The sequence below is a fragment of the Grammomys surdaster genome, unplaced genomic scaffold (assembly GCF_004785775.1).
Source record: "Grammomys surdaster isolate TR1022 unplaced genomic scaffold, NIH_TR_1.0 308951, whole genome shotgun sequence".
NCBI classification, from domain to species: domain Eukaryota; kingdom Metazoa; phylum Chordata; class Mammalia; order Rodentia; family Muridae; genus Grammomys; species Grammomys surdaster.
The window spans coordinates 1-18,229 of NW_021625921.1; the positions used below are offsets into that span (position 1 = coordinate 1).

At 42.1% G+C, this 18,229-nt stretch overlaps 1 protein-coding gene across 3 annotated transcripts in view; it reads right to left on the reverse strand.

The window, feature by feature from the left end:
- Window positions 1–2,344: 2,344 nt before the first annotated feature.
- LOC114616183 (aprataxin and PNK-like factor) overlaps window positions 2,345–18,229 on the reverse strand; it is a 34,495-nt gene continuing 18,610 nt past the window's right edge. The window contains exons 7-9 of one of the 3 annotated variants that reach the window (XM_028761699.1): window positions 12,659–13,014; window positions 7,869–7,994; window positions 2,345–2,540 (exon numbers count right to left, since the gene is read on the reverse strand). In XM_028761699.1, coding sequence (XP_028617532.1) covers window positions 2,459–2,540; window positions 7,869–7,994; window positions 12,659–13,014 — 564 coding nt within the window. In that variant the 3' untranslated portion in view covers window positions 2,345–2,458. Of the gene's footprint in view, window positions 2,545–7,868; window positions 7,995–12,658; window positions 13,015–18,229 lie in introns of all 3 variants that reach the window. The other 2 variants (XM_028761700.1, XM_028761701.1) reach the window with 2 other exon arrangements.

Here is an 18,229-nt window from a genome sequence, read left to right on the forward strand (position 1 = left end):
AACCAGGACAATCATGAAGATTACCTCACATAATGGAATTCAATTTTAAAAATCTATGAAATAATTATCTCAAAGATCATCTGTAACTCTAAAATGATCATTTTAAAGCCAAAATGTCTTCTTCAACACCTCTACCAATTAGTGCAGCAACGTGAACTGTGAAAATGGACTGGCTATGTGAGGACAGAAGAGGAGAACGGCTGTCATCTTTCTTACAAATGGAAAGCACTTACCTGACCCAGTGGTGAAAACTCCTTTCAGAAAACTAACAGGCCGCAAGTTTGACCCTGCCTACTATTCATCAGACAGGATTGGAGATTGCCATGTTGGCCTTCTCTGTTTCTGCAGAGGAAGCTGTCACTCAGGAATGATAGTCCGGCTGGAGACACAGCTCAGCAGCAGAGCTCTTGCCTAGCACAAAACCCTGGAAGAATTTCCCAGGAGAACCTTTCCAAAATGCTGCTACACATGCTTCAAAGCAGATTAACAGATTCATTCTCTAGGTTTTATTTCCCTTTTTCTTTCCCATAAATATTATTTGGTACAATATTTCTTGAGAAGAAAAATTTAACATACACTATAATAATATTTTTAATGTTTTACTTTAAAACAAAAGACTAGTTTGATGTTTTGGTTTTTTTAGTGTATCAAGCTGGTAGTAGGTTTCCACATTTGGAAAGGAAGCTTATAAACTTATATTGCACTTTCTCAGGATTCTATCAGGCTCCCACAGCCCGTGCCCCCACTACATCAAGCTCTGACAGCCCGTGCTCCCACTGCTTCAGGCTCCCAAAGCCCATGCTCCCACTACATCAGGCTCTGACAGCCCGTGCTCCCACTGTATCAGGCACCTGACAGCCCGTGCTCCCACTGCATCAGGCTCCCACAGCCCGTGCTCCCACTGCATCAGGCTCCCACAGCCCATGCTCCCACTTCATCAGGCTCCTACAGACTGTGTGCTCCCACTGCACCAGGCTCCCAAAGCCCGTGCTCCCACTGCATCAGGCTCCTACAGACTGTGCTCCCACTTCATCAGGCTCTGACAGCCCGTGCTCCTATGCTCTTTCAGACCTTCCTATCTAAGTCGCAGCTTGAATCTCTGATAAGCCATGTTGCTCTTTTTAACTGCTTTCTTTCTAGATCTCTTGGCGGTCAGTTTCTTGAAGAATGGGGGGACATTTCAACAACAAAGGGTCCATTTATGTCTGGAGTACTAACACACTAAGATACTCCATGGATTTCTCTCATTATGAGGCCATCTGCATCGCTCTGTCACAAGCTGGTTACATATGTAGATACAAGAACTAGAGAGCACTGTCCTGCCATCATATGCTGTATCTCTCCTCACAGGTAGAGATATTATTTGCTGAATTGGTCCTCACAATATATACATGGCACAAAGAGGCTGAGACTTATCGAGAGGAAAATTCTTAAAGCGTTCAAAAACAAGCAAAGCAAAGGCCAATTGGGCAGCTAAAGGTTTGCACTCTCATAGGGATGCCCACCATCCCAGTGCTACTGGAGAAGGTTCATGCACTGGTTCAGAATAATCACCCTTACAGTGACTGGCTCACAGGCAAGAATGGCTCACGGGGTCTAGGCTAGTTGGAGGAAGGAAACTCACTCCTTCCTCTAAGGATCATGAGTCGAAGTTATTCATTCTTTCCTCAGATGTCAACACTGATTGCACTGTCCCAGCCTAACAAGGGTGTAAACGTCCCTCTAGTGGAGAGAAAACACCTTGAGAAGGAACAGCCCTCCAAGACAGAATGATGAAAGAGAATGGTGAAAGGAAATGGAAACATTACTGACAGTAATAATGAGCCAACCCAATAGCACTGTCCAGATCCAAGCCCCACCCTTCGGCTTTCCGGTACCGAAGTGAGTGTGCTTTCACCATTGCTAGGCCAGCTTGACGCTTTGTTCTCGGGTTTGGCATAAGAGACACCAAACAGACAAAGGAGACGCATATGCTGCTGGGCTACGATTGCAGAAAGCATTTGTTAAACAGAAGGTTATAGTTCTTTCATTTACTTGGAACAGGAAATTAGTGTACTGCCCAGGCTGGCCTCAGACTTGAGGCATCTCCTGCCCTGGTCTCCCAAGTGTTGGGATCCAAGTGTGAGCTATCAAACTCGGCTTCTGAAAGTTCATTTTAAAAAGGGGGGTGGGGGAGCTGGAGAGATGGCTCAGTGGTTAAGTGCACTGATTGCTCTTCCAGAGGACCTGAGTTCAATTCCCAGCAACCACATGGTGGCTCACAACCATCTGTAACGGGATCTGATGACCTCTTCTGGTGTGTCTGAGAGAGCAACAGTATACTCACATAAATAAAATACAGAAAAAGATTCAACTAAAAATTCATTAAAAATAATCTAGGAGAAGTAACTTAAATCAACAACAATAACTCATATAAGCAACAATATTTTTGAAATACCCAGTTTAATTGGAGAATTACTCAAAGGTTTCTTTTGAGTTGACTGAAGTAGTTACTTACCTGGAACTGCACTGTGCCTATATTCCATCTTGTGCTGGGGGTTCTTCCTGAAAAAGAAAAGGAGGCAGCAACAGGATGGAGTTCTCTAAGGACTGAAAAGAGCTATGAAGATAAGCAGAGTGCTCGGTAACCTGCAGGTAAAGTCAGAGCTGAAGATGCATCTCATGGAAGGATTTGTCCCTCCATTCCCTGACCCCTCCTTCCCTTCTTCCCCTTCCTTCTCCACTTTGGCCACCACCATCATCATCACAACGGCTCTTGCTACAGATCCCAGGTCTCCCTGGAACTCCTAGCCCTCCTGCTCCTTGTTTGCTGGGATTGCAGGCATGTGCTACTCTGCCCAGTAGACTTGCCTTTTCATTACAGTATTTACTGAGTGTGCATCCCACGCCAGGATAAGGGCTTTTGAACTCAAGAAACGACAGAATAGAGAGAGGGCAGACAAATTAATGAACTGGATTTAAGAGCTTCATAATTATCAGATGGTGAAAGCTCCCACTTATAAGTCACAGCACCTGTGTAAAAGCACCTTTTCTTTATTTGTATCAGCTAACACTGTGTATACTTTGTTAAAATGTTCCATAATAAAATTATACTTTTAAAGTATTATGTATTTTTCTCTTCTATGCTTCTGACACTACTGAGTAAAGCAAATAATTTCTAATTATGTGGAACCATCTGATTTATAAATAATGTTTCCTGGGTTTTAGCATTACCTAATATTTTGTATTTGTTCCAAGAATTTTCTTTATTCTAGGCAATAGGAAGTTATTATAAAAACATAACTTTAAGTAATGAGATTTAGAAAAATACAATGTCACTGCATGTAACTTGTAATGACAGATCTATTGACAGAATTTAATACTAATTTTAAGAGTCACAGTAACTGAACTCCCTAAAATCTCTGTAACATTCTCTCTGTGTGCCATCCAGAACATTAAACAGTGACAGCATGTGGACACTGGAACTGACTGAGAAACTGAATTTTGAATTGTATTTGATTTTGGCTAATTTAGTTAAATTATAGGTAATTTGACTAGCATGTTGAACAATACAAAGTTATAAGAAAAAAAAAAAAGCACACTAGATCTCCCTGCCCACTCAAGAGCAATTTAAATTTAATTTTAAAACTCTCACCATCAAACATCCTCTACAGACTCTCCAGGAGAGTAAAGATTCTATGGTGGGAATGTTACGACTGGAAAGAGGATAAAGACTAACTCAGGGGCAGGCATCCCATCAGAATCCTGGCAAACACCTCTCATAAGCTGAGCCTCAGTCTCCCAGTCTGAGGAAGAGGACCCACAGAGCCTACACCACATGCAGCTGAAGCTGCAGCTTGGTGGGTGGGAGGCTCTGTCCTTAGCGGGTCCAGAGCCAGTCAGACTGCTTGCTGCAGGACAGCCCTGTGCCAGGTGCCTGGCACATCTTCACAGTATCTCTCTCTTCTTAACTTTTCCGGTGGGTGAGCAGTAAGCAGCTGAGGAATGCAAGTGTACAGCTAATTAGGTCATGACTCAACAGGTGTGAAGACGAACAGAGCGTCTGCACTAGACTGTGTGTGGGGTAATTAACCCAAGTCTGACCTCCTGCTCGAACGGAAACTCTGAGCTTGAGAAAAACGAACAAGTGACATGTGCTTCAGGGAGCTGCAAACGGGAAAGCTTCAGCAATGTCTTCCCTACTGGACACACTGTTCAAGCTACTGACTTGGAAACTCAGTTCTGGGTAAAAGGTCAGTCAGTGTGAGCATGGGGGAAGGAGGCACACAGCAGGGCATAAACACCAGACATTGTCCTCTGTGCTCCAGAAACCACTGCTGGGCATCTGAGGACTTTTGTTAGTTTTTCTTTAAAACATTCCAAACCTACAAAAATGAAAGAATAAGCCACTGACAAATGTTCATCTTGTCCCCTCTTCTCCCTTCTCCTCCCTCTTTCTCTTTAGAAGTGCTGTGGCTCAAACCCAGGGACTCGAGCATGCCAGACAGGTACCCTAACCACTGAACTATAATCATAGCTGGTAAGTATTATCTTCAACATGGACACTTATTATTTTATTACTATCTGGAGCCACTTGAAACTTAAAACTGTTTTTTTCCCTATTAATATGTTTGTTTCAGACAGTCTCTCTCTCTTTTTTTTTTTGCATCATTTTCCCTATAATAAATTGAATAAGATTATTGAAAAGTTAAAAATGATCTTAGCTGTTTATTACTGGAGTGTCCCTCAAAGTCTGGTTTAGAAATCTCAAGTAACTAAATGTTTGGCTTTAAAGCAAGATGTCGTAATAAGTATTTAAAACGGCCTTAGGCTCAGGCCGACTATCTAAGCTGCAGCAGCTCTGCCTAGCCCAGCCACCTTGTTTCTCGGCCAGAGGCCATGTGTGTGCTGCAGTTAGAAATGGCCAACTAGAAACACCTGCCCTGCCACCCACGAGATGTCGGCGTGGGAGATGTCTCTGCACAGCTGGGCATTGCCTAAACCATCCCGCCATCCACGTGGGCCCAGTAGAAAGATGAGACTCTAATGCTTAAAGATTAATCAAAGACTTTATATTTGGTAATGATCAGTAACAAGATACCCATACAATCAGAAGTATAACCCAATACCCAACCTAGATATACCAACTACCTTTGACTGCTACAGACACATGAACATCCACCTCTATCTCCTCTCTGTCTCTTGTTCTCCTCTCCTGTCTCCTAGTTCCTCCTCTTCCTTTTCCTCCTCTCCTCCTTACTCCACCTCTTCCTCTCATAACTCCTCCCACCTTAGCTCCTCCTACACAAGAGAAGGAACTGACCCAAAAGCAGTGTGGTGGTTTGAATGTGCTTGGCCCAGGGAGTGCCAGTACTTGAAGGTGTGGCCTTGTTGGAGGAATTGTGTCACGTGAGTGTGGGGTCTCAGAGCTTTGACATCAGGCATGGAGATGCAGAGTTTGGAGTTTGCCCAGCTGAGTTTTGGTCTTGTTTGTCCCAGTATTTACTCACTATGACATTTTATAATGGTAATGTATATCCTGTAATATCTAAGGTATGTGATCTTTTTGATTTTGACTTTATACGGGATTACAGTTAAGTGATTGAATGACTCTCAGAAAAGACTTAGAACTTTGAGACTGCTATAGACTACGGGAACTTTTGAAGTTGGGTTAAATATATTTTGCATTATAATATGTTTAGGTATGGCCCCCACAGACTCATTTTTGAACAAGCCTATGAGGGCTAGGGAGTGGAATGTGGTGGGTTGACTATGCTTGGTCCAGGAAGTAACACTACTTGGAGGTGCAGCCTTGGTGGAGGAAGTGTGTCACTGTAGGTATAGGCTTTGAGAGCTTCCTCCTAGATGCCTGGGGATGCCAGTCTCTCTCCTTCCTGCTTGCCTTCAGAACAAAATGTAGAGCTCTCAGGTCCTTCTCCTGCACCATGTCTGCCTGGACGCTGCCATGTCCCTGCCTTGATGATAATGGACTGAACCTCTGAACCTGTAAGCCAGCCCCAATTAAATGCTGTCCTTATAAGAGTTGCCTTGGTCATGGTGTCTGCTCATAGCAGTAAAACCCTAAGACAGGCAGCTAAAGGATAGCAGGCTGAGATGGACAGGACTTTAACTTTCAAAGGGTAGATGAAGATGCAGTGTCATGAGACAGGATGCAGTGACCAGCACTGCGACTCCACAGTCACTCCTGCATCTAGTGTCTTCCTCCCACCAACACCCCCAACCCAGAGGGCCTCTCTACTTAATGCCTCTAGTGGAAAGGAGCTTCCATTTCCTCTGAGACCTGGTTATCTTCACAGGGCTCTCTGCAGTCTTAACTCATGCTCCTTCCCTGGTAGCTTGGCCAATGCTGTAGGTCAACACCCAGTGGGTTAGCACTGATTCTTCTAGTGGGTTCCTGGACACAGGACAGCACAGAGACCCATGACTCCCGAAGCACAAACTTTCAGAGGCCCAATCACTGGAGCATGATCCAGTGCCAGAAAGACAGCTTCCCCTGCACTTGCAAGCTCTGTGGCCTCCAAGACCCAGGTCTGGTTAAATGAAATCCACTCAGTATTGAGTCCACACTGACCCAATGATAACATCATGCTGAAAAACTAAAGTCAGACACAAGAAAGGCTGTTCATTCCCAACTCTTATTCATTATGTGTGAAATCTCAGAGTAATAAGGAAAGAGAAAGAAATAAAAGGCATACAAATGGGGGAGGAAGAACTCAAACTATCCCTCGGTGTGAGTGACATGGTCCTCTCTTTACACTATCCCTCTGTGTCAGTGGCATGATCCTCTCTTTAAATTATTCCTCTGTGTCAAAAACATGGTCCTTTCTTTAAGAGACCCTAAAACTTCACCAGGAGATTTACAACGGAAAGCTTTAGCTAAGTAGCAGGCCATAAAATCAACATCAAAAGAACACCTTTCTACACACCAAAAATGAACTTGCAAAGCATCAAGTTGGGAAAATAACCCCACCCACAGCAGCTCTGAAAAGCGTCTAAATATCACCAACATGGAAGGGGCTCTGACTTAAATTTCCACTTTTATGGCTTTTCCAGTGAATTTCTTAAGTTTTTGAGATTAGAAAAACCCAACAGGATTAAGTAAAAAAGACAAACATACAAAATAAGAGATTTAAAAAGTCTTTCTAATAACAAAAACAACAGGATAAAATCAGTAAGGACGTGAAAAATCAATAAAAGACAGGCCATTTGCATCAACTTTATCACAACCAGCAGATTAGTCTGTAATCTGTACTCAGAATTACCTAAAACACAAAATCGTGTCTGCATTAGAGTTCTTTAGGTTTGGGATTACTTTATTTTATACTTTGGTTAAGTTCAAATTCATTCTCCGAATAATCAAGGTTTCAAAATATCAAGAATCCTTTCTTTCAATGGAACATGCTTGCTTCCTGGGTGGGGAGACATTCTGATCAAGACTGTGGCATGGAGAGGTCTCCTCCGTCTAAGGAGGCGACAGTACGGACGGGCAAAGGAAAGGCTCCCATGCTCTTCAGCTGTGACTGAGTTTTGGGTGTTACCAAAAGGAGTGGATTAGTAGAAGCTGAGGAAGCAGACAGGAATAGAGATAACATCTCCAGTAGTCTGTATATCACACCTCAGAGTCTTCATAGAGCATGTATTAGGATGTCTTATAAATTAACCTGATTGCATTCTAGACAGAAACACAGAAAAGTGTCAGGTACCTATAATATTAATAACAATTTAGAATTACATGAGAGAATATCTGTGCTCTAGATAAATTTAATGGAAACTATGCTGCAGGCTCAGACAGGGGCTCCAGGAAGGCCGTCTGACCTGGCTAAGAGGCATTTAGGGAACAGTGCAGTCACATGGTTCAGCCTCCTTACCTGTAACAAGATGCCCCATAGGGACACTCTGGCCTGTCACCAGTCACACCTTCGTCTCTGATGTGTTCATCTCCATAATCACTATCACCAGGGTGGCTGAAGTGTTGAAAATGAAGAGGATTCTTCCTGTGAGACAATAAACATACTGTCAGAGGAAAAAAAAAACAATAGGAGGCTATGGGTTTGTAATGGCTGTAGAGTGAAACCAACCAGTATCTGGTTATCCCAGAAAGAAAGCAAATGCCCATGTTGATGACATAAACACAGGTGACATCTCTATGCCATGTTGTTGACCAACTTGACATCCGGTTGTTGGAAAATGGGCCAGGAATGCAGTCCTGTGGATTCTGGGTGCTTGTGAGAATAAACACTCTGAGAAAAGAAGTCTTGTGATTTCAGTTTATTCAAAACACAGAACTGATCTTGGAAGATGCTTCTGTACTCCTTCCAGGTGGAGAAGATAAGTTTACTTTAAATTACTCATTATTGCTTGCTGCTGCTAGTCAATTAAATGTTTAAACTATCCTTTATACACCTCTATGGAAAAACAGCCACTTCTTGTCATTGTATTCTGCTTGAACTCATGAGAACTTTACACTTTACTCCTGTGACCTTTCTTAACCCTCACAGTATAAATTGTCTGGGATTCTGAATAAAGTTGCCTACTGCATGAGACTTTAGTTCATTTCACTTATGGGCTTCATTTTCCTAGGTCTCTTCTGTTCTTGAGCAGGGACAATGAGACAGAACAGGACTCTCAGTGTCATATGACCAATGACATGTATAGAAGGTGAATTTGTAAGCATTATATTGTTCATGTAGGTATACAACAAACATAAGCATCTACAGCCTTTAAAGGCTGCATCCTATGCTAAGATAAAAACATTACCAGCATTCTAAAAAGACCCCATGTTTCTGATCTTTAAACTCTTTTGACTATACAAAGTATACTATCCTGTCTTCTAAAAACATTTTTCAAACTCTTTGGTTCAGGCTTCTCTTATGCTCTTAAAATATATTATTATATATTAGAGTTTGAGTACCTTTTGTTCATGTGGGGGGTTTACCCTGGTAGAAATTTAAAATGAGAAATTGTAGGGGTGGTTCTGTTGCTACGGTCCTGTTACCCAATTGGTTCTTGATCTATCACTAAAGAAGCCACATGCCAATTGCTGGGTAGAAGGAATAGGTGGTTTCCGGGTCCCCATGGGAAGAGACAGAAGACACAGGAGACAGAAAGAGAGTTCATAATGCTTTGGAGAGAGAAAAGCCACAGAGTCATGTGAGATCTGGGGTGGAATGGTCACTGGCCGCTCCTACAGGCGGGTGTTTGGGAGTGTTTAGCTTGGACTAGATGTAACTGAGCAACTAATGTTGAGGGCAGGTGGAGAGGTGTGGAGCTAAGAGTATTGATAAAGGCTCGATTCTCCAGGCAGGAGATAAGTAGCACCCAGCAATTGTGCCAAAAAGGCACATTGAAATTGAACAGGTGTGTGTGTCTGTGTTTTTCATTCATGGATCCAATATTAGCTGGGTGGGAGCTGGCAGTGCGGAGCTTAGGCGGGGTAGCAAAAGCTACATACAACAAGAAATAAGAAAAGTACATTTATTTATTTAAAATAACAATGAAAATATTTTTCCCATATTATAAATAGCATATCTTAACATCTTTAAAAAATCTTCTTTGCATTTAGTTATTCACCTATAAGGGGGGGTGGGGGAGAGTTCACTCTTTCCCTGGACTATGTGTGTTTTAGGGACCTGACTCAGGTCACAAGGCTTGGTGGCAAGTGCCTTTACCCACTACCTTAGTTTGATTTTGATTGCTGTGATAAAACATCATGACCAAAAGTAACTTGGGGGAAAATGGGTTTACTTCCACTCACAACTCTGAGGCCACACTTCATCATGGAAGGAGGTCAGGGCAGGAACCTGGAGGAAGGACCTGAAGCAGAGACCATGGAGGAATGTTGCTGACTGGCTTGCTCACTCTTCAAGACTTGCTCAGCCTGCTTTCTTATACAACTCAAGACTACCTGCCCAGGGTTAACACTGTCCACAACTGTGGGGCCGTCACACATCAATCAAGAAAATGTCCCACAGTCTTGCCTACAGCGCAACTTCATGGAGGCATTATTTTTCAATTGAGGTTCCCTCCTCTCAGATGACTCTAGCTTGTGTCAAGCTGACAAAATTAATGATGATGATGATGACAGTGATGACAATGATGACAACGAAAAGAATTATCTAGCATAGACACTGAGCCATCTCACTGGCCCTTATATACTCTTTAGTGCCAATATAAAATCATAAGGATGTAATGCATGCTTAAGAAAAAGCAGCTGGCTTTTCCTCCTTGTTTCTGCATTTGATCATTAACAACAATAATGTTCTGTGGTCTCTAGGGACTCTACTGCATACTCATGAGAATCACATTCTAAATATCATAACATGTGCAGGGAAACAGAGGGAACTGCAAACCATCATGTTAAGTGAAATGAGCCAGACTGAGTCGAACAAATACTACACTTTTCTCGTTTATGAAGTTTATACTGGGGGCAGGAGTTACGGGTCATTAACCAACAGAGGCTGAAGAGAGAGCTGGATCTTCAAGAAGAGAAAGATCGAGGGTGACTTAATGGCCGTGAGATGAGAGCAGAAAGGGGTTATTTGGGAAGGGAAGGAAACCAGCAAGTTAGGGAAAGGGTAGGAGGCACACAGAGAGCCGGGCATGGTGGTACACACCTTTAAGCCCAGGACTCAGAGTCAGAGGCAGGAAGATTTCTGTGAGTTCAAGGCCTAGCCTGGCCTACCCAGCAAGTTCCAGGACAGCCAGAACTATACTATATATAGGGAGACCCTATCTCAAAAAACAGAAAACAAGAAGGAGCATAGAGGACATCAGAGGGGATAGATTATAATAAATTATAATTAAGATACATGCAAATATTGTAATAAAACCTATTACTTTGTATATTGATTTTTAAAAATTAGAACAAAAAACAAAGAGGAACGTGAATTTAGAAAATTTAGAAACTTGGGATATTACCCTTTGATAGAAGGGAGAATTTACAGCAGTAATACAGAGGCTGAAGAACAGGTAGATTTTTGTAATGATTTTATAGATATGTATGTATGTGGGTATGTGGGTGTATCTCAAATTCAAAATGCCACTCTCCCCCTTGTTTATAAATATAAGCATTTCAATAAGTTACTTCTTCTCTTGGTTACAAATACAAACATTTCAATTTAAACAAATTTCAGGCATTCTTTATTCCAAAACTATGAAAAGTTAGTTACTGCCTAAAGGTAAGAGTAATTAAAACTAACATATCATTATAAAGTATAAGTAAATAAATTTTTATTTGGTAAAACATTTACCCCTTTAACAAAAGGGAATGACGGGCTGGAGAGATGGCTCAGCGGTTAAGAGCACTGACTGCTCTTCCAGAGGTCCTGAGTTCAAATCCCAGCAACCACATGGTGGCTCACAACCATCCGTAATGAGATTGGATGCCCTCTTCTGGTGTGTGAAGACAGCTACAGTGTACTCATCAATACAATAAATAAATATTTAAAAAAAAAAAAAAAAAAAAGGGAATGACAGGGTTGAATCCTGCTATTCACTGAACTTGTGTCCCCTCAAAACCTCTGTGTCAGAAGTGCTAATGTCCAATGTCCCTATGAGAGAAACAATTAAGACTCAGTCAAGTCATAATGCTGAGAGCCCAACACAGTGCCTGGCATCTTCCTAGGTGACGAAGAGACACCAGAGGATGCCCTGCAGAGAAAAGGCACCAAGGAAGCAGCCACCCTCAACGTTGACAGGAAGAGAAGCCAGGCTTGGGAGCTCTAGAACCTGGCTAGCATTTTTAATGTCCAGAATGGAGAGAAGGCAACTCTCTAAGTAAGGCACACCAGTCTGTGGTATTCCGTTACGGCTACATTAGCCAACTAACACAAACACAAAACAGGACTTTTTCAAAATCCAAAGTAAGAGATGGTTTATAATCTGCTGTAGATTTTTACATTATATTCTAGGCATAAGGACATTCCACAGACAATATCATACATAAATCTAAAACTCAAAACTGTTAAAAGTGAAAAATATAGTTACACTAATGCTAAAATGACAATGTGTTTTAAAGAGGAAGACAAGAGTGAGAAATGAACAGAATCCATGGTGAACATAAACTGTGCACACACATGTACAGCAGGTACATGCTGCACACGACAGGTACGCAGCACAGACACAGCTTGACAAGCAGGACAGCCAACAACAGAAACAGACCAACTAATGCATGCTGCCATAAACCTTACAGGCTGCGCCACACTCTCAAACTAAGATTATGATTTGAATGCATCAAAATAGACATTTTTCTATTTTATAGAAAAATGTGAAAAATAGTGAAATACAATACAGTGCCTAAACACAATCTAAAATTACCTTAGTAAAAAATACAGTAATTATTTCCAAAAGCATCTCTTTAAAGTTAAGCTATTAAGCAAGCAGGTATTTAAGTCTGTGTGATTCAGCTTTTAAGTCTAGATTCCCCAGTATTCAGGCTCTTGCATTAGTCAGCATGTCTACACATAAAACATTTAAGTCCCCATTGCATCCTAAAAGCTTCTGGCAGGACTTACCAGAATGCACAGTGGGAAAGGACGACCCAGTAGAAATGCAGCAAAGCTCCTGACCGTAAGGCAATGGTTTACTAGGCTTTTAATACGCACAGTATAGAACAGCACAGAAGCAATGGGCTGAAGCGCTGCCTTCAGGTCCGCCTTACCTGTAGCAGTTGGCCCCATACATGCAGGACGTCCTCCGGACCTTGCTGTCTTCTGAACAGCTTAGCACTGAATCAGCTGTGTCTGTGTGTGAAGCACCAGGACTGGAGGGAGCAGAGCTGGACTCAGGGTGGCATCCTTGAGATTTCTCAGGAAATGACTTGCTTTGGACACTTGCATGACTCTCGGGATGGCTCACTGCCTTGCCCTCTTCATTTGAGGTTGATTTGGTGGTGGCTTTATACTTAGAGACTTCATCAAGTTCCTCTATTGAACCTGCACTGCTCCCTTTATCTGTCTTCACAGTATCCACATCTGGGCCACTTACTGTGACTGGAGATGAAGAGTCTGGAACATTCTATAAAAGAAATACAGAAAAGGCATCATTAAAAAAAGCAAACACCAGGCAGTGGTGGCGCACACCTTTAATCTCAGTACTTGGGAGGCAGAGGCAGGTGGATTTCTGAGTTCGAGGCCAGCCTGCTCTACAGAGTGAGTTCCAGGACAGCCTGGCTATACAGAAAAACCCTGCCTCAAAACACCAAAAAGAAAAAAAAGAGCAAGCTTTTAAAAAAAGAAATATATAAATTAAAGTCTAAGAGGACAAAAATACAAGTTCTGTGATACAAAAAAAAAAAAAAAACTTAAAACTTCAAGCCTATTTTAAAGTTACCAAAGATACCATTTTCTGTTTTTTGTTTAGAAACTTTTTAACAATTTGTAGTTCTTACAATATCAATTTACAGCTATAATGAACCTCTACAACTATGTCAGATATTTAGTAAAAATAGCTAGAAAACATACAAAGGAAACTTGAGAAGATGCTCTATTTCTTTTTGCTGTTGTTTTGGTTTTGCTTTTTTCTTATTTTCTGAGACAGGGTCAACTCTGTAGACCTGGCTATCCTGAAACTCATTATTTAGACCAGGCTGGCCTGGAACTCAGACATGTGCCTGCCTCTGTCTCCCAATGCTGGGATTAAAGGCGTGCAGCACCATCACCCAGCTATAGGAAGATACTCTAGTTTGCTGTCACATAATCTCACTCAAAAGGCTCTTACATGGCACTGTCCTTCTAATTTCTTTAAAGTGACCTTGGAACTTCTCTCTAAGCCATGGTATTCTTCACAGGGCAGAATGACAAAACTGGCTCACATCTACAGATGAATCTGTGTGAGGGAATGCTACCACCAGCTGCAGAAAGCAAGAGACTTTCCTGTGACATGATCTGATAAAAGTGTCAGGTTAGCCAGTTAAGCCTAGAGAGCCACCAACCACCATCTTGTTAAGTGGATAAAACATATAACTGCTTTATAATATTGATCCTTATGCCTACAGATTACTGTCCTTCTCATCAAAGGGCTTCCCTTCCCAGATAACTAACTACAGCTGGGCAGAGGGTGGAGAATAAGCGACCGAGATCTCACCCTCTGGTGAGATATCTACAATCCAATCCCTACTCCCAAGGCTCAGGGAACACTGCAGAAGAGAGGGTCGGAAGACTGTGAGAGCAGAGTGCTGTGATGTGTCTTCTGGACATGGCAGGAACAGACACTCATGAACTCTCGTGTCATGGCTGCCTGCACAAGACTGACCACACTAGTCAGCATCCCTGCATGGGTAGACACCATCCAGCTCATAAGGTCCTGTCCCTGGCTGAGGCACTCCAGGCAGGAGACGGCTTACTGAGGGACAGTCACTTTTCTTTAGGGATGAACCTCCTGGTAGGTTGCCCACATCCTAGTGGTTAGCACTTTGCCAATGTGCATATAGGCAACACTAACTAGATTCAGTGGGCTTCAGTATAATAAATAATAACAGAAAGGAAAAGAAGGAGAGGGACGTGAATTTGAGAGGGAGTACAACTCCAGGAAGAGTTGGAAGTGGGGGGTAGAGATGATCAGTATTATACTCACACAAAATTCTCAAAAATCAAAAAATTGACAAAAAAGGAGATATTCTAGTCACCATTGTATACCTTCTTAATTTGTTCTGGCCACTGGCATAATGAGTAAGCCTAGTCTTAAAAAAGGATCTCGCAAGTACTCCACTTTCTGTGGAGCAGAAACATTGCTTGTTTAACACAAGTCTCCTTGGTAACCTTGTCAAAGATATACAGAGCACACACCAAACACTCATGAATGTTCCCCTTCGTTTCTAAGCAAGAGTTTGGGGCTGTTGGCTGCCATCTGGCAAAAGCTGATTTTAGTACTAATAGATAGCTAATATTTCAAATTTCTTAACGTACTATTCACATGACTTCTTTTGGACTAAATATTTAAATGTTTCAATATTTTTTAAAAGAAAGTATAACTTCAAAATACTATTCATACTGGCTAATCACACTCTCGACGGAGTGTAGACCTTCTCATGGCTCTGGGCAGCAGCAGAGAATCTAGCAACAACAGTCAGTTGGCTACTTCCTGTAACTCACCCTTGGGTGGTGGCATCTTTATGCTACATCCCTCTAAACCATACACTCTACTTCCAAGTTTCCCCACCACACCTCAATTCCAGCCTGCTTTACAGTTCTCCATTCCCTTCATTCCTGTTCTACAACAGGTGAGTCAATAAGTCTGGCAGCTGAGCAAATAGCCCAGAACTTGTTAGATTATTGTTCCTGTGGCATTTTTAGACTCTGTAAGTCATTCTCCATCCTTAGAAATGAAGGAAGTGATGATCAGAAGCACTGTGCCCCCCTGTGCCACGCTGTGCCTTAAAGGGCTCAGCTTCTCAGAAATCTTTGTACAAGCCTGGAGGTGAAAGGGTAAACAACTCTCATGCCCATGGGAAAGGGGTGATTCTCACCACTAGGGTTCCTTCCAAACATGGGATATTGTGGAGCCAGCAGAAGTGTGTGTTTGGGGGGGGGGGAGAGAGAATAATCCCCATTCAACATCTTATACAAAGAAACACATTGAAAATTATAAAATAAATTAGAATACATCCTTTCTATAAAATATTGTGGAGATGTTGAACTAATGGTGGCGTGACAGGCTTGCATTTAAAAGGTGGCTTTATTTATCTTCTTGATGTGTCTGTAGGGGCAGTGCATGCATGCCCACGTATGCACATGCAGAGGCCAGAGCAAGACCTCCAGTGTCTTTCCCTCTTACTCTTCACACTACTAGCTCGAAATAGGATCTCCCTGGATCCAAACTCTGCCTTTTTGGCTAGGCTGCTGGCCAGAGAGCTCTCAGGCTCTGCCCATCCCTTCCCTCTAATGTTGGGGTGACAGGCAAGTGAAGCTGTGTCTGGCTTTTCATGTGGGTGCTGGAGATCTGAACTTGGGTTCTCATGCTTTCAGAGTAAGTAAGTGTTCTTACCCACTGAGGCACATCCCTAGCTCCTCTGAAGCTGTAGAGAACAGGATCATTCTATGTTGGTGTTTACTGTTTTTAAGTCATTTCTCACACAACCACACCCCATCAAAGATTTTGCAGCAGATAATGACTATCACAGAGATCCACAATCAGCCAAACGTAGACAACAAGTGACAGTGGGTTGTCAGACCCGACTCCTACACCGAAGGCGCAGGGGAAGTCATGGAAGATGAGGCAGAAAAAACTGTAAGAAGCAGAGGACCATATATACCTGCCACAAGACAATGTCTACCAGACATGACAGGGAAGCTGTACCAATCCTCAACAATACAGCTGTCTAAATGAGCCCATCTGAAATGCCAACACAGATAAAAGAAAAACTCAACCCCACCCTATGACAAGCTACAGGCAACCAACTGCTGCTGAGAGGGAGAATCAGTTTAATCCAGGGGTGGGCCCCAGGGGGAAGGCTTAAACACACGCACATATAAGCAAATGTAGGGTGGGTGTGTGCATGTGCTTTTAGCAATAATTAAAGAGGAAGGGATCATAAACTTAAGTGGAAGTGGGGGAAGGGAGTAGAAATTATGTAAATCTAGTATTCAAGCATGAGACTCTCAAAAATTTTAAATTAAAAAAATTCTCATAGCCAAGTGCAGTTACACATACTCATCATCAAAGTACTTGGGAAGCTGTGACAGAAGGATCAGGACATGAAGGCCATGTTGAAAATAAATGCAGCATCTTTATATGTGCATGTGTGTGTTTGTCTGTATAAATCCAGGTGAAGAATTTGTACTGCTACAAAAATCAGTACAACAATGGAACCAGAGGAGGAGTCCAATGCAAGTTTTCATCTTTAATAAATATGCTTATGGATATTCTATTTACAATAATATGTGCAATTATATGACTAAATTAAATAATAAGACATGCAATAAGCATATATTATTCTGCTATTCAGAAATGAAAATCAGAGAATGAAATGTATCACATCATAGTCCAACTCTCTGTAGTTCCAAGGAACATACAGAAGAATCTGTTTCATTAAAAATTAACCTTTAGTTCCTCACAAGGAATATGCATAACATGCTGACTTTCTTAGAGAGAAAGAAACATAAAAATCACAGATGTCAATACTATAAGTTAGAGGATTTCAAATAAGAGAGACAGCTGGGCACGTGGCATATGCCTTTAATCCAGCACTTGAGAGGCAAAGGCAGGCAGATCTCTGTGAGTTTGGGGCCATCTGGTCTACAGAGTGAGTCCCAGGGCAGCCAGGATTATGTAAAGAGACCTAAGACATCACCACCCCAACCAAAAAAAAAATCAAATGAGAGACACAAAAGTTGGAAATCATAATGTTCTTTATGGAACTCCATGCAATATTAATATATAGCATCCTTGGCATTCAAGAATTTAACATTCTTGGTTTCAATTATTCATAAATGATCCCAAAATCCATTATACACAGTAATTTTTAAGTTTGCTGATACATAAATTTGATCTGTGCCAATTCCAAAGCTCATGGGCTTGAGGAAGACACTGACCTGGTGGGTAAGGGGACAGGAAAAAATGTAAGGTGCACTTACAGCAAGCAGAAGAACGAGAGCTTTAGATCCACTAACATCCACCGCTGCTTATTTTTGATTTGATGGACAGGTTAAGGACTAAGCCTGGGAGGCTATCGAGTCAGAGTAACAGCAGAAAGATCATCTTCAAAGTAAAGGTGTGTGTCTAAGGCTTCAGAGATCATGAGGCTAGTGGTCCTTTGAGGAAGACCAGAATACACCATTAAGATCATTAAAATAGTTTATCAACTTGTCTAGGAAGCACTTCCCTGCCCCTCACCGGTCTGGTTTCAATATATTGCAAGGGGTGGAATAAAGTCCTTCCCCCGACATAAATTCAGCAAGGTGATTTGTTGTTTCCAAGCTGCTCTTGGCAGAAATGACCATGCTGATATGTTGCCCTAAAGTCTTGTATCAGCTCCCTTAACATTCCCAGGAGAATAGTGGAAAATTCTGTTTCATAAACAAGCCTCAGACTGATGGTTCAAACACTAGCTAAGTATTTCTTTCTGGGAAGTCTCTCCCTGAGACTGAAAACTACCTATGATTCTCTGCCATAATGTCTCTAACGTTTTCTGCGATCCCTGCTGGAAACCTGGAGCCTGTCTTATCCCTCCTCCTTCCCCCAGACCCAGACTTCAAGCATGGTAGCTTTGCTTCTCAGATACTTTTCCAATCAT